Source organism: Tachyglossus aculeatus, chromosome 2 (assembly GCF_015852505.1).
Source record: "Tachyglossus aculeatus isolate mTacAcu1 chromosome 2, mTacAcu1.pri, whole genome shotgun sequence".
Classification (NCBI taxonomy): domain Eukaryota; kingdom Metazoa; phylum Chordata; class Mammalia; order Monotremata; family Tachyglossidae; genus Tachyglossus; species Tachyglossus aculeatus.
In genome coordinates, this window is record NC_052067.1 from 106,031,968 (window position 1) to 106,048,874 (window position 16,907).

Genomic DNA, 16,907 nt, shown 5'->3' on the forward strand with positions numbered 1-16,907 from the left:
GTACTGAGAAGAGTGAGGAAACGTGGTGGGGAGAAACCTGGTTATATGCCTTAAAGCCAATGGTCAGGAAGTTTCTACTTAATACAGTGTGGTATGAGCAAGTAGTGGAGATTTTTGAGGAGTGAGGAGATGGGCACAGAACAATGATTTAGAAAAAGAATCTGACAGAAAAAGGTATGGACTGGAGAGCAGAGAGATTGGAGGCAGGGAGGTCCGTGAATGCGTTTTTTTTTTTTCCTACAAAATACTTTCTGGGTTCAAGAATTGTTGTAGCAGTGGGGAATGTTGACACTAAACAGTTCAGGTATGACTCATAAGAAAGTCACATAAGAAAGGATGAGCTAAAGAGGTACTTACTGACTGCCGAGTCATAGGAAGTTGAGTTATGTTCATCTCGCAGAAAAGGAAATGGTGAGAGATACGCATGTGTACAGTTCTTCGAAGGAGACTGGTTAGCTGGAAAACAGAACTAGAGTCAGAACCTGAAATCTATTTTGGAGAAGATGAGTGTTTGTGTCTCTCAACACATTTTACAGAATCCTCAGGTTGTGTCCATACTGGCAAAGTCCATAATTATTTAGACTGAGCTTCACATGGGGCAGGGACTGTGTCTGACCTGAATAACTTGTATCTACCCCCGTGTTTAGAATAGTGCTTGACATGTAGTAAGTACTTAACAAATATCACAATTACTAATTAATTTAATTGATGCCATTATTTGAATAACTAGTAAAGGTCTTGAAAAACATTTGCGGGATTCAGATTCTCTTTGACCATCTCATTTTGCTCATCCCCATCCCTCTGCTCTCCAAATTCTCATCTTGTCATTCTCACCTCTTATTTTCACTCTCCTCCTGCTCCTTCTCCTCTGCCCCTCTGTTATCTTATCCCTGGAACTCTCCAATTCTCCCCGTCTTATCCATTGTCCTCTAGGTGTCTCTTCTTTCTCTCCATGTGTCCCTTCCCTTTCTCTTCCCCTCCCTTTCTCCATAAACCTCTTCAACCCTCTCCACACTACCTTTCCATCCTACCTTAAAGTCTCCTTTCTGTCTTTCTTTTCCCATTGCCACTCTCCTCCTCTCCCCTTCCCTTTTCTCAGCTTCCTCTTATCCTTTCTGCTCCCATCACTTCTCTGGCTTTCACTCTGGCACTGTGCTTACTTTGACAAGTACTAGGAATCTTCTTCTTCCTTTTGGCCAAAGGCACAAACCAGGAACTTCCTTTCCCTTCCTCCTATTTTGCTGCCCATTCATGTGTGGGCTTAAGTGGAGACCAAATTCACCACTCTTAATGATGATGGATTTGGAAAAGATGGGACATGGTTGAGAGGATTCATTTTGGCTGATGTTCCATATTGATCATAATCACAGGATATTCTTCACTTGCCTGGGGAAACGTAACTCCAGGATCTCACTCTGTATTTAATATGTATAAAAGTAGTGAGAAATTTTCAGAAACATAATGTAAAATACACTTTCAAAACTTATGGGAAACTTACAGGCCTGTTTCCAAACTGATTATTCTGTATCTACCTCAGTGACTAACATAATGCTTGGTATATTTTTTAGCATTATCATGTCTACTGTAGCTATTACTGGAATATTGGAAGTACTGTCTTAGTCTGATGATTGAGTATATACTACAAACCAATTGTCAGTTTTATCCTAATCCTTCAGTGCTTTTATTTTCCACTTTAAAGTAGAAGTAATTATTTCCCAACCACTTCTGCATATCATTATTGCATTACCATCATCATTATTATTATTGTTATTGTAGTTATGGTATTTGTTAAGTGCTTACTACATTCATTCATTCAATCATATTTATTGAGCACTTACTGTGTGCAGAGCACTGTACTAAGTGCTTACTACATGCTACATGTACTACATGCCAAGTACTGTATGAAGTGCTGGGGTAGATATAAGATAATCGGTCTAACTCATTCCCTGCCTTATATCAGGCTCAAAGTCTAAGTAGTGTTTTGAAAAAAACTGTTCCTTAAAAGTTGTGTAAGATGAACCATTGTGATTCTAAAAGGAGTAGGTCAAATGAAAGCATTCTACCAAATCAGAGCGATCCCAGAATTAAAGAGAAGGCAAAGGGGCTGAAATTAAGCTTAAGCACACTTACTGTACCAGAATTTCCAAATGCTAGCCTTGGGCTCTTCTATTATCCCAGTAAACCAACATCTCCAGAAGAAACCTTCATGGTGGAAAGTGACATTCTCCGCCTGTACAAAGCACAAAACACATCCTTGCAGTGAGTCTGGAGGGCACCACTCAACATGGTTCTATTTAGAAACATTTTTTAAAGGAAGAACAAACACAATGCAAACAATTTATTATTTCTAGGCACTATTCCCAATAAATCTTTCTTTCTGAAGGTACCTCACAATTCCTGATCCTGGAAAGTAACAGTGAACCACGTCTAATTCTAACAGAGACCATATGTAATTCCTACCTGTGCATTCTCTCCCAGAGCTTAGCACAGAGTTCTGCACACAGTAAGCACTTAAAAAGCACTTGTACTTCCCAAGCGCTTAGTACAGTGCTGTGCAGACAGTAAGTGCTCAATAAATACGATTGATTGACTGATTGATTAAAAATACTATTACTATTTACTAAATACTGTTTCTATTACTGAACCTACTCAGCTCTTTCACCCCACATAAAAAAAAAAAAAACATGGTTAAGAAGCCACAGTGTAAATGAGTATACTGAAAAAGGAAACGTACATTCTGTTCACCTGAGCAGCAACTCCTGACTTCCGTAGCCAAAAGCCAATAATCTGTGCCAAAGGCAACCAAGAAGAGCAAAACTCCCAAAGCACCAAATAGAGCTCCAAAGAAAATGGCAATCTTCAGCCTCATTATGATGCCCCCGGTTTTCGCCCAAACAACCCTATAAAGCAGCTAAACTTTCCCGAGATGAGATCTTGTTGGGGCAGAAAAATTAAACTAGTACAAAAGGAGGAGAGTTTGGAGGCACCAAGATATGTGGGAGCCGTTCTTTCTGTTGCTCCTCTCCTCCACCCTTTCAGTTGGTCTGTGTTCCCTTGTTGCTCTCCACTGGCCAGGCTCCAGAATGACAGATGGGAGCAACCTTCTATTTCAGGACATGGATTGGGGAGTTTTTCTCTCTCTCCAGGGGCGTGACTGATTCAAAATAGCTGACCTTCCCCTGACTATCTATAGTATTGGTACTAGTAGGAATGATCGCTGTTTCAATCTGTAAATCCATTGAAGGGGGAGAAAGGCACAGTGCCAGTGACTCCCTCACAGTGATTCTCCTGGAAAATGACGGGGCTATCACAGAATATTTCTCATTTGAAGATGATCTATCTGGCAGAAATGGTGAAAACGATATATAAGATGATTGCAAATATTTAAATTAGTTCTAGACCTCAAAAGGATTTAGCACATTTATTAGATTGTGAACTACTCAAGGAACAGAGACCATGTCTAATTCCCTCCTGTGCATTTTTTCCCAATGCTTATTGCAATATTCCGTACACAGCAAGTGCTTAATAAATACTAATACTATGATTACTACTGATTCTAAGCTCAGGGCAAGGTTCCAGGGGAAGTGGGGTTCAGAAGAGGCCTCAGGGAGAGTATAGGTGGAGCTTCCAAGTGGGGCATGTCCTGAGGGAAGGAGGGACATGTGGCTTCCAGGGTTTGAGGCTTCCAAGGAGTGAGAGTTTTAGAGGTGTGTGGCTTCGAGAGGGTGAGGAGGTGCCAACTTCATGGAGGCCAAGGAGGCTATAGCCACAAGGGTTTGGCACTGAGGAGGTGAAGTCTTTCACTTGGCCCCCACAGCTTTTTGGGCAGGGTAGGTGGCTGCAGTTGTATTTGGCTCTGTCTTGCCCCCTGGAGCTGGACAGGAACTAGGGATGGAGTGGAAATGTTGGCTTCGCCTCTTGCTTTCAGCTTCCAGGGGAAGTAGGAGAGGAGTGCAGGAAGATTTCACCACTTTGCTTGTCTTCAAAGGGCTTCGGGACCAGGAAGAGAGGGCCACTCTCCTCACCTTGTTCCCCTAGAGATGAGGCCTGGGCTAGAGCTCCATGGCTACACCACAGGTTTAAAGCCTGCAGAGCCATGGCACAAACTGCAGTAGCAGCAAGAGGCACTAAGCTCCATTCATTCATTCATTCATTCAATCCATTCAATCGTATTTATTGAATGCTTACTGTGTGCATAGCACTGTACTAAGCACTTGGAAAGTACAATTCAGCGATAAAGAGAGACAATCCCTGCCCACAACGGGCATCCAGTCTAGAAAGGGGGAGACAGACATCAAAACAAGTAAACAGGCATCAACAGCATCAATATAAATAAATACCATTACGGACACAAACACATCAAAACAAGTAAACAGGCATCAATATAAATTAATAGAATTATAGATATGTACATACATACACAAGTGCTGTGGGGCAGGGAAGGGGGATAGAGCAAAGGGAACAAGTCGGGGCAACGGGGATGGGAGATTGCAATGCTGACCAAAATCTTTTTTCAAAAAGAAAAGACAATGGAAATACATCTCCAGTGCAATAAACGTGAGCGCAAAGATAATGTGAAATAACAAAGCATATAGCCCGAATGGTACTACCTGCCTTCCAAATAGAAAGACCTCCTCCAGCTGCAGCTTGTCTGGTTACAGGTGGACTTTCCTCATCACATCCCTCTGCATATCTTGAAGAAAATATGGATCCCTTTCTTTCTTCTTCTCTTTCTATTCCTCTGAATGTTCACTGGATGGAAGTGGGTATCATAATGAGGGTGATGCCTGAAGGGGGGAGAGAGGTGGTATGAGAGTGTGTCTGGAGTTCTGCTACAGTTATCAGGCAGCCTGGAACCAGGGGCGAGAGAGTAAATAGGGCAAAGGCCAAAAGAATGGGAAAGTGGAGAAGTGATGATGGGAGAATGAAGAAAACGCAGTGGCCAACTTATTATAAGGATGAGAGGAGTGTGGATGTGTGTGGTACCTAGCTCTGACACTGGCATTCTGACACTCAATAATGAGTGGTCCAAGAAGCAGCAAGGCCTAGTAGTAAGAGCCACAGGCCTTGGAGTCACACCATCTGGGTTCTAATCCCGGCTCCACGGCTTTCCTGCTACGTGAACTTGGACAAGTCACATCACTTCTTTGTGCCTCAGTTTCCTCAATGTTAAGTGGGGATAAAAGCCTCTCTTCTCCTAAGAACAGTGCCTGGCACATAATAAGTTCCTTTAAAATATATATATTATTATTCCATTATTCCCTGATCACCATTCTCCTGGTTTTAGCACAGATTAATCCAGGAGAAGAAATTCAGCCTTTCAGGAAATTTGACTTGGATACCCTTGCTATTTTTCACAACATCCCTGGACATTTCAATTCATTCATTCATTCATCCAATTGCATTTACTGAGCACTTACTGTGTGCAGAGCACTGTACTAAGCACTTGGGAAGTACAAGTTGGCGACATATAGAGACAGTCCCAGGTGTCAGTCTCCCATTCTAGACTGCAAGCTCGTTGTGGACAGGGAATGTGTCTGTTTTATTGTTATACTGTACTCTCCCAAGTGCTTGGCGTGACTCAGTGGAAAGAGCACGGGCTTTGGAGTCAGAGGTCATGGTTTCAAATCCCAGCTCCGCCAACTGTCAGCTGTGTGACTTTGGGCAAGTCACTTAATCAATCAATCAATCGTATTTATTGAGTGCTTATTGTGTGTAGAGCACTGTACTAAGCGCTTGGGAAGTACAAGTTGGCAACATATAGAGACAGTCCCTACCCAACAGTGGGCTCACAGTCTAAAAACTGTGAGTTAAGTCTAAAAACTTAACTTCTCTGTGCCTCAGTTACCTCATCTATAAAATGGGGATTAAAACTGTGAGCCCCCGGTGGGACAACCTGATCACCTTGTACCCTCTCCAGCGCTTAGAACAGTGCTTTGCACTTAGTAAGCGCTTAACAAATACCATCATTATTATTACAGTGCTCTGCACTCAGTGAGCACACAGTAAATGTGATTGAATGAGTGAATGAATAATGACAGCTGGTGGCCACAACAAAGATTTGCCAACTTGTACTTCCCAAGTGCTTAGTACAGTGCTTTGCACACGATAAGCACTCAATAAATACAATTGAATGAATAAATTAATGAATTTGGTATACGCTACTTGATTTTCCTCAAGTTCATGAATGTAGCAGCCTCTGGAAATAAAATATGATATAGCTAAAAACATTTAATTGAAACCCTTGTAAAGTCAAATTTTCTAGGTTGCATTGAAGAAATAGTCTCCACTTTGCCTACTGCTTGTCAGAGAAACATCATGGCCCAGAAGTGAGAGGATGTGGGTTCTAATCCCACCCCTGCCACTTGCCTGCTGTGGGATCTCGGGCAAGTCACTTAAGTTCTCTGTGCTTCAGTTTTCTCACCTGCTCTCCAAATCCCTTAGATTTTGATTGTGGGACAGGAACTGTTTATAACCTGATTATCTTGTATCCATCCCAGCATGTAGTACAATATTTAGCACACAGTAAGACAGTAAGTGCATAACAAATATTATCATGTCACATCATGTCCAAACCTCCAAGGTGGAAGCCAGTAAGGTTAGATGAGTAATTTATTCCCAAAATCTTAATCATATGATTTTAAATAAATTTACATAGTGCTTTCCACTCTGCAAGGCCAGGCTACCCTGACTCTGCAAATTAAGAAAGGTACTTCAATCAGTCAATCCATAAATCCCATTTGTTGAGCACTTACTGTGTGCACAGCACTCTAATAATAATAATGATGATGGCATTTATTAAGTACTTACTATGTGCAAAGCACTGTTCTAAGAGCTGGGGAGGTTACAAGATGATCAGGTTGTCCCACAGGGGTATCACAGTTCTAATCCCCATTTTATAGTTGAGGTAACTGAGGCCCAGAGAAGTTAAGTGACTTGCCCAAAGTCACACAGCTGACAATTGGTGGAGCCGGGATTTGAACCCATGACTTCTGACTCCAAAACCCGTGCTCTTTCCACTGAGCCACGCTGCTTCTACTTGGCAATTAGTAGAGTATAATACAGCAGAGTTTGCAGATAGGATCCCTGCCCATAAGGAATTTCCAGTCTAATGGGAGATTACAAGATAAACACCCATTGGGAGGATAAAACTACCAAAAACTATTTATTTATTCAACCCTTTGTTGAAGATAAGAGTTCAGTAATTACCTCCAGAGTTGAAAATGTTTATTTTGAATGCATACTGTACGACATTTTGGGTTTTCATTTTGATTTAAGGTATGGACTCTCCAGAAATAGTTTCCAAATGTTGAGACATCTCTAATATCTGTTAAGAGAGGTTGAAAAGTACTTTTAGATTTCCCAAGGACAGAATCAGCCTGATCCTTCCTACTGTTTGTTTAAGGGCTCCTTAGGATGTTTGAGCAGGCCTACATGCCTCTGTGCAAACAATTTCAGTCATACCAATCTCTCTACCCTCGCCCTTCTGTAGATTTCTCTGGTAACTGTCCAGATGCTCTTGTCTATCATTTATGTATGTATGTGCTATGTTTCTCTTAATTTGTATGTATGTGCTATATTTATTTATGTTTATGTCTTGCTGCTTGTCATATCTTCCCCCATCACATCATAACTCACAGAAGATAGGGACTTGATTCATTCTATTTTGAAACCATCCAAGCCACCTAAGAGAGGGAAGGCCCCCCCTTCCAGAAATGGAGTGTCACAACCTATGCCTTTTTTGTTTTGCCTGGAAAAGTGAACAGGAAGCACTTATGAACCTATTTACAACCTCCTTAGTACTCATGTATGTATATATACTCAATTATTTACTTTGATCACTTGAATTGTAATTATTTTTACGTTTATCTGAAACAGCTGGCATAGGGAATGGGTATGGGAATCAATAAGGATAGAGAAGTGGGGAATCAATTAGGGTGGAGAAGTATCGTTGCCAAGCAGAAAAGAGAGCAGAGTTATAGCAGATGAGGATGAGCTGGAGATGGATAGGGTCAGCCTATCCACCAGTAGCATTCTGCAGCTCAAGCACAAGAATGGAGGAATTGTTCTGTGGAGGTGACTCAGGGTTGCGGGTTAGTGGTTTAAAATTGACGAAGGGATGGTAGAGTGAGAGAGTTGAGTTCAGTGGAAAGGGTGGATTAAGAGCATGGATTTGTGTGTAATATTTCAACTACAATCAATCAAAGGCATTTATTGAGCTTGCTGATGCTTGAGACTTCCTGTTCCTCTTGGCAGAGTTGTTTCCAGTAAAGAAAGGACTAAGTTCTCCTGAATAGGCCTGCAGCAGTTCTACCTCAGATTAATTTGGTAGCTTGGTTTATTCAGGTGGAAAATAGCCCAAAAAGGACATAATCCATTTCTCCAAGACTTCAGACAAAGCCCTGATTCTGCTATTTGCAGACTAAACATTGAATACCCAACGCCCTTAGTTCCTCCTGTCAGCCCAAGAGAGGTTTGAACTTGTGAATGAGTTCTGAAAAAATTATCTCTTTTAGGAGAGAACAAACACACTAGCCCAGGGTGCCAATCAATCAATCCACCAGTGACATTTATTGATGGCTTACCATGTGCAGAGTACAGACTCAGCACCTGGGAAATTACAATACAATAAAGTTGGGATGATGATAGGTCCAAACCTGACTTCGCAGGAAGATGGGGGTTGGCTAGCACTAGAGCTGTAGACAAAAGGCTCTGGCCAAATGGCTCCAAATTCAGTGGGGAATGAGCATTCTGGCCCCCTCCCATGACTGGCCTCACCCCATGAGGGTTCACAGTTACTAGCCCTTTGTGTCTCCCAGGCCTGTCTGGATCTGTTTTCCTCTCCTCAGCTAAACCTGTCTGGGTTTCCCTTTATGTGTTTCCATATATATTTGTATTTCTCCCACTATGGCCCTGGAGGTCAATCAATCATATTTATTGAGTGTGTGCAGAGTACAGTACTAAATGCTTGGGAGAGTACAGTATAACAGAGTTTGTTGACATGTTCCCTGCCTACATTGAGCTTGCAGTCTAGAGGAGGAGATAACTGAGTTCATTTATTCATTCATTCAATTGTATTTATTGAGCACTTACTGTGTGTAGGCATTGTACTAAGCACCTGGGAGAGTACAATACAACAGTGGACATTCTCCCTGCCCACAATGAGCTTACAGGCTAGAAGGGGGAAGACAGACATCAATACAAATAAATAAATTGCAGATATGTACACAAGTGCTGTGGGGCTGGGAGAAGGGAAGAATGAGGGGAGCAAGTCATGGTGATGCAGAAGGGCTTGGGAGATAAGGAAAGGTGGGGCTTAGTCTGGGAAGGCCTTCTTGAGGAGATGTGCCTTAAATAAGGCTTTGAAACAGGGAGAGAGTAATTGTCTGTAGGATTTGAGGAGGGAGGGTGTTCCAGCCCAGAGGTAGGACGTGGGCTAGGGGTAGGTGGCGAGATAGGTGAGATCAAGGCACAGTGAGAGGTTTAGCACTAGAGGAGCGAAGTGTGTGAGCTGGGTCGTAGAAGGAGAAAAGTGAGATGAGGTAGGAGGGGGCAAGGAGATGGAATGCTTTAAAGCCAATGGTGAGAAGTTTTTATTTGATGCAGAGGTAGATGGGCAACCACTGGAGGTTCTTGAGGAGCGGGTTAACATGTCCTCAACGTTTTTACAGAAAAATGATCCAGACAGCAGAGTGAAGTATGAACTGGAGTGGGGAGAGACAGGAGGTTGGGAGATCAACAAGGAGGCTAATACAGTAATCTAGGTAGGAGCAGTGTGGCTCAATGGAGAGAGCATGGGCTTTGGAGTCAGAGGTCATGGGTTCAAATCCCAACTCCACCAATTGTCACCTGTGTGATTTTGGGCAAGTAATTTAGCTTCTCTGTGCCTCAGTTACCTCATCTGTAAAATGGGGATTAAGACTGTGAGCCCCCCACGGGACAACTTGATCACCCTGCAACCTCCCCAGCGCTAAGAACAGTGTTTTGCATATAGTAAGCGCTTAATAAATGCCAGTATTATTATTATGACTGATTGTATTAAAATGGTAGCCGTTTGGATGGAGAGGAAAGGGCTTATTTTAGCTATGTCATGAAGGTGGTACTGACAGGATTTAGTGATGGATTGAATACGTGGGTTGAATGAGAGAGAGGAGGCAAGGATGACACCAAAGTTACAGGCTTGTGAGGCAGGAAGGATGGTGGTGCTGTCTAGAGTGATAGGAAAGTCAGGGGGAGGATGCGGTTTGGGTGGGAAAATAAGGAGCTCTGTTTTTGACACGTTAAGTTTGAGATAATAATAATAATGGCATTTGTTAAGTGCTTACTATGTGCAAAGCACTGTTCTAAGTGCTGGGAACATCCAAGTAGAAGTGTCTTGAAGGCAGGAGGAGATGTAAGACAGGAGAGGGGGAGAGAGATCAGATCGATGATCTCCCCTACCATCCTCTCATAGTTTTGTTTTGTTTTTCCATTTCCATCAGCCTGAGAGTCTGTCAGTGGGCTCAAAAGAAGAGTTGACATTCATTCATTCATTCATTTAATCGTATTATTCATTCATTCAATAATTTTTGAGCGCTTACTGTGTGCAGAGCACTGTACTAGCACTTATTCCTATCCACTCCATCAAATCAGATAGATTTTCATTAGAAAGTTACTGATGGAGATTCCTTCCCTTTCACCTTCCTTTTAGAATATGCTAATAATTGAAATTGTAGCACAAAGCAACAAGCCACTTTAAAATACAGTTAATCCCCTGAGAGATCACCACGTTAAAGATTGCTTCTAGCAATCTCAAAATCTGTTGTGCTTACTCCAACAAATTCCACTGGTTATCCTAGATCTGGCAAACAATATCTTTAAGAATTGTCCTTGAATATTGATAATTTTCAAAACTCTTTTCCTGCTACCTTGCAGCTCTGATAGTTTTCAAAGACACTCATGATTTTAAAATTTAGAAGCTGACTGAGATTTGTTTTAAATGAAAGAGAAGGGAGCCCTCTTGAGGACTTAATAGTAAAAGGCTATGTGTTATTTAAATTAACTAAATTGTTTAAGCCTCTCTCAGGAATCACATCTTGAAAGTTTCCAGTGCTCTACCAGTCTCAGCTATGGGAGGGACAGTCAAGCTGAGGCATATTCATTCATTCATTCATTCAATCGGATTTATTGAGCACTTACTGTGTGCAGAGCACTGGATTAAGCGCTTGGGAAGTACAAATCGGAAACATATAGAGACGGTCCCTACCCAACAATGGGCTCATAGTCTAGAACAGGGAAACAAACTACAAAACAAAACAGGTAGACAGGTGTCAATACCATCAGAATAAATAGAATTATAGTTATATATACATCATTAATAAAATAGAGCAATAAATATAATAATGATGGCATTTATTAAGTGCTTACTATGTACAAATAAAATAGAGTATAAATATGTACAAATATATACAAGTGCTGTGGGGAGGGGAAAGGTGTAGGGCAGATGGGGGGCAATGGGGAGGAGGAGGAGAGGAAAAAGGTGGGGGGCTCAGTCTGGGAAGACCTCCTGGAGGAGGTGAGCTCTCAGTAGGGCTTTGAAGGGAGGATGAGAGCTAGTTTGGCGGATGTGTGGAGGGAAGTCATTCGAGGCTAGAGGTAGGACGTGGGCCAGTGGTCGATGGCAGGACAGACGAGAATGAGGCACAGTGAGGAGGTTAGTGGCAGAGGAGCGGAGGGTGTGGGCTGTACTGTAGAAGGAGAGAAGGGAGGTGAGGTAGGACAGGGTGAGGTGATGGACAGCCTTGAAGCCAAGAGTGAGGAGTTTTTGCTTGATATCCATTCCATCCCTATCTTCGGCAGTAGCTAGCAAGTGGAAGGCAATCTGCTACAAGTCAAAACTCACCTCTTTCTGGGCAGTAATGATATGGGAGTGAGTCGAGGGAGGCGACTCAAGTTTACCATGCAGAAGAAGGCAACAGTGAGTGACTTCCATACTTTTACCAAGAAAACTCTGTGTAAACACTACCAGAGCCATTGCAGTTAGAGATGGGGCATTCTGGGAGAGATGTGTCCATGGAGTTGCTATGGCTCAGAAACGACTTGACAGCATAAGGCAAGACAAGAGCCCTGTGTGGGACAGAGACCTTTTCTGATCTAATCATACCATATTTACCCCAGTAATTGTACACATAAGCACTTAATACCAGTAATCAGTCAATCGAATGTATTTATTGACCACTTACTGTATATAGAGCACTGTACTGAGCAGCTGGGAGAATTCAATGTAACAGGCTCCAGGATCGCACCCCCTCCTGCCTTTACGACATCTCTACTTGGATGTCCTCCTGCCACCTAAAGCTCAACATGTTCAAAACAGAGCTCCTTATCGTCCCTCCCAAGCCCTGTCCTCTCCCTAACTCTCCTGTCACTGTGGACGGCACAACCATCCTTCCCTTCTCATAAGCCCTCAACCTTGGTGTCATCCTTAACTCTGCTCTCTCATTCACCCCGCATATCCAATCATATCCGTCACCAAAGCATGCCAGTCTCACCTTCACAACATAGCCAAGATCAGCCTTTTCCTCTCCATCCAAACTGCTATCACTTTAGTACAATCACCCATCCTCTCCCGACTGGGTTACTGCATCAGCCTCCTTTCTGACCTCCCAACCACCTGTCTCTCCCCACTTCAGTCCATACTTCACTCTGCTGCCCAGATTATCTTTCTATAGAAATGTTCTGGGCATGCCAGCCCCCTCCTCAAAAATCTCCAGTAGTTGCCTGCCTATCAACCTCCGTATCAAACAAAAACTCCTCATTATTGGCTTCAAAGGTCTCCATCATTTTTCACCCTCCTACCTCACTTCCCTTCTATCCTTCTACATCCTAGCCCACAAACTCCGCTCCTGTGGTGCTAATCTTCTCAGTGTACCTTGTTCTCGCCTGTCCTGTAGTCAACCCCTGGCCCACATCTTACCTCTGGCCTGGAACGCCCTCCCTCCTCAAATCTGCCAAACAACCACACTTCCCCCCTCCAAAGCCCTACTACAGGCTCACCTCCTCCAAGAGGCCTTCCCAGACTAAGCCCCCCTTTACCTCAGCTCCCCCTCCCCTCCGCGTTGCCTCGATTCACTCCCTTTGCTCTACCTCCCTATCTGCGCCCCATAGCACTTGCGTATATATGTACGTATCTATAATTCTATTTCGTTATATTGATGCCTGTTAACTTGTTTTGACGTGTTTATATCTATAATTCTATTTATTTATATTGACGCCTGTTAACTTGTTTTGATGTCTGTCTCCCCAAATCTAGGCTGTGAGCCCATTGTTGGGTAGGAACCGTGCCTATATGTCCCGACTTGTACTTCCCAAGCACTTAGTACAGTGCTCTGCACACAGTAAGCACTCAATAAATACAACTGAATGAATGAATACGTGCCGTGGGTGGAGTGAATAAAGGGTGCAAATCCAAGCGCAAGAGTGATACAGATTCATGTCTGCTGTGTGGTCTTAGGCAAGTCACAACTTCTCTGTGCTTCAGTTACCTCATCTGTAAAATGAAGATTAAGACTGTGAGCACCATGTGGGACAGGGACTGTGCCCAACCAGATTTGCTTGTATCCACCCCAGTGATTAGTGCAGTGCCTGGTACACAGTAAGCACTCAGTAAGTAAGATTGAATGAATGAATAGTAAGCACTTAAGTACCACAATTGTTACTGCAGTCCCCAGGACCAACAACTCTTGCTTCTTAGCCCCCTTCCCCAGAAGTAGGGTTCCTCACTCCTTTATAGGACTGTTCTTGATTTTGTTTTGCTCCCATAGGGGTTTAGGTGTTTTGAAAATAACCCATGTTTTCCCTCCATGATATGTACCAAGCACTGGGTAGATACAGTATATAGACTGGACACAGTCCCTGTCCCACATGGGGCTCACAATGTAAGTAGAAGGGAAAACAGGTATCAAATTCCCATTTTATAAATGAGGAATATGAGACACAGAGTGAAGTAAAGTGATGACCAAAGTCACAGCAGGTAAAAGTCGGAGCAGGAATTAGAACTCAAATCCTCTAACTGCTCCACTCCTATGCTCCGTCCACTAGCTCACCCTGCTACATGCATGGTTTGTTCCCCTGATTACCTTCTATCTACCCCAATGCTTAGAACAGGGCTTGGCACATAGTAAGCACTGAACAAATACCATCATTATTATTATTCATTCAATCGTATTTATTGAGCACTTACTTTGAGCATAGCACTGCACTAAACACTTGGGAGAGTACAATAGAACAAAAAACATACATTTTGCAACTGCTGTCAGCCCTGGAGGGGCTGTAGGGGAAGGGGGCTAGTGTCCTCCTCACTCAGCCACAGTGTCCAGGCCATAGGGTCAGGGGTGGTGAGGGATAGATGCGGGGGAGAATCGATCAATGGTATTTATTGAGCATTTAGAGAAGCAGCGTGGCTCAGTGGAAAGAGCACGGGCTTTGGAGTCAGAGGTCATGGGTTCAAATTCCGACTCTGCCAATTGTCAGCTGTGTGACTTTGGGCAAGTCACTTAACTGCTCTGTACCTCAGTTCCCTCATCTGTAAAATGGGGATCAACTGTGAGCCCCATGTGGGACAACCTGATCACCTTGTGTCCTCCCCAGCGCTTAGAACAGTGCTTTGCACATAGTAAGCGTTTAACAAATATCACTGTATGCAGAGCACTGTAATAACTGCTCGGGAGAGTACAGTACAACAGAGTTTGCAAATATGTTCCCAGAAGGACTTGTCTGGTCTGGGCTGGCTGGGGGATGTTGCTTGTAAAATTATGCCTGTTTGTTGCTCTCTGTGGTCAATGAAATGCATATATGATTCGGACAGTCTCCAAATTTTATTCTGCAGAATGATCAGACACCACACCTCAGGAGGTGGTCAGTGTAAGATCCTAAAGACACTTTTTAGGTTACATTTATACCCAAGCAATAGCCACATGCATTTTTCAATCACTAACCGAGGCATCTTGATTCTCAGATAAGAGTTATCTTAGTCCAGGGCTTGTTGAAACACTCAGCAGTAAAATTCAGCCACTTAGAGGGATTTCCTACTAACAATTCAACTAAACAAGAGGGATCTCATATTAGCAATTGTTCCTCTGAAAGGTGTTACTTCAGCCAAGGGCTATGTTTCTACCTCTGAAGCTGCAGCACCATGGCTCACATATGGCAGTTTCATAGAGAAGCAGCGTTGCTCGGCTCCGGGCTTGGGAGTCAGAGGTCGTGGGTTCCAATCCCGCCTCCGCCACTGATCAGCTGTGTGACTTTGGGCCAGTCACTTGACTTCTTTGTGCCTCAGTCACCTCATCTGCCAACTGGGGATAAAGATTTTGAGCCCCACGTGGGACAGCCTGATTACCTTGTATCTACGCCAGCACTTAGAACAGTGCTCTGCACATAGTAAGCGCTAAACCAACACCAACATTATTATTAGTGGAAAGAGCACGGGCTTGGGAGTCAGAGGTCATAGGTTCTAATCCCGCCTTCGCCACTGATCAGCTGTGGGACTTTGGGCCAGTCACTTGACTTCTCTGTGCCTCAGTCACCTCATCTGCCCAATGAGGATTAATACTAATACTACTACTACTAATAATAATAACAATGGTGGTATTTGTTAAGCACTTACTATGCCAAGAACAGTGCTTGGCAGATAGTAAGCACTTAACAAATACCAACATTATTACTATTATTATTGCATTATTATTATTATTATGTGCCAAGCACTGTTCTAAGCACTGGGGTAAATACAAGTTTTATCGACAAGTCTCTTAGACTGTGAGCCCACTGTTGGGTAGGGACTGTCTCTATATGTTGCCAACTTGTACTTCCCAAGCGCTTAGTACAGTGCTCTGCACACAGTCAGTGCTCAATAAATATGATTGATTGATTGATTAATTGACAAGTAGGGTGTAAAAACATTAACTGGTGTAAATCAGCCTAAGGGTTCCTGTACCCAAGGTGGTGAGGCAGATAGGAAAAATGACTCCAAACATGAGTTCAGATAGAGCAGTAAAGAAAGAAAGTGGCTACGTTCACCTCCCGGGAGAGGTACAAATGACAAACAGCCCCGATCCCAGACACTTCTTCCTCTTTTATTGGGTTTCAAATCCGAGCTACACAAAGGATTCCCGAGAGTAGCGCAGTAAGTGAGGCCTTGGCATTTCTAGATCCCAAGTTAAAGTACAACCATGGTTTGGTTGTCATGGTTTGGTTACTGTTAAAATCCCTGTTTACAAGATGTTATCAGGAGATAATGCTCAACACAGGATGGGAACATTCCAGAAAGAGAGAAGCCACCTTGGTTAATGTTAATTTACACACACTGGAGTGCTTTCCGTGTGCACAAAATAAAGGGTTACTGTTGGTATGCACAAGATGGAGTCAGTCATGCCAAGTTCGCTTGCCGACAACACAAGGTAATCAGGGTGTCCCACGGGGGGCTTACAGTCATCATCCCCATTTTACAGATGAGATAACTGAGGCCCAGAGAAATGAAGTGACTGGCCCAAAGTCACACAGCTGTGTTTTGTTTTATTGTCTGTCTCCCCCTTCTAGACTGTGAACTTGTTGTTGGGTAGGGACCATCTCCATATGTTGCTGACTTGTACTTCCCAAGCTCTTAGTACAGTGCTCTGCACACAGTAAGCACTCAATAAATACGATTGAATGAATGAAAATTGGCGGAGCCGGGATTAGAACCTCTGACTCCCAAGCCCGGGCTCTTGCCACCAACCCATGCTGTGGGACACCCTGATTACAGCGCCTGGGCTTGGGAGTCAGAAGTTACGGGTTCGAATTCCGACTCTGCCAACTGTGAGCTGTGTGACTTTGGGCAAGTCACTTAACTTCTCTGTGCCTCAGTTCCCTCATGTGTACAATGGGGATTAAGA

The 16,907-nt window shown here is 43.3% G+C and overlaps 1 protein-coding gene across 1 annotated transcript in view; it reads right to left on the reverse strand.

Annotated features, from left to right (window-relative positions):
• Positions 1-3,039, reverse strand: part of TMEM182 (transmembrane protein 182) — a 71,714-nt gene extending 68,675 nt beyond the window's left edge. Inside the window, exons 1-3 of the mRNA XM_038739834.1 lie at positions 2,735-3,039; positions 2,131-2,230; positions 358-456 (exon numbers count right to left, since the gene is read on the reverse strand). Coding sequence (XP_038595762.1) covers positions 358-456; positions 2,131-2,230; positions 2,735-2,869 — 334 coding nt within the window. The 5' untranslated portion in view covers positions 2,870-3,039. The remainder of the gene's footprint in view (positions 1-357; positions 457-2,130; positions 2,231-2,734) is intronic.
• Between the last annotated feature and the right edge of the window lie 13,868 nt (positions 3,040-16,907).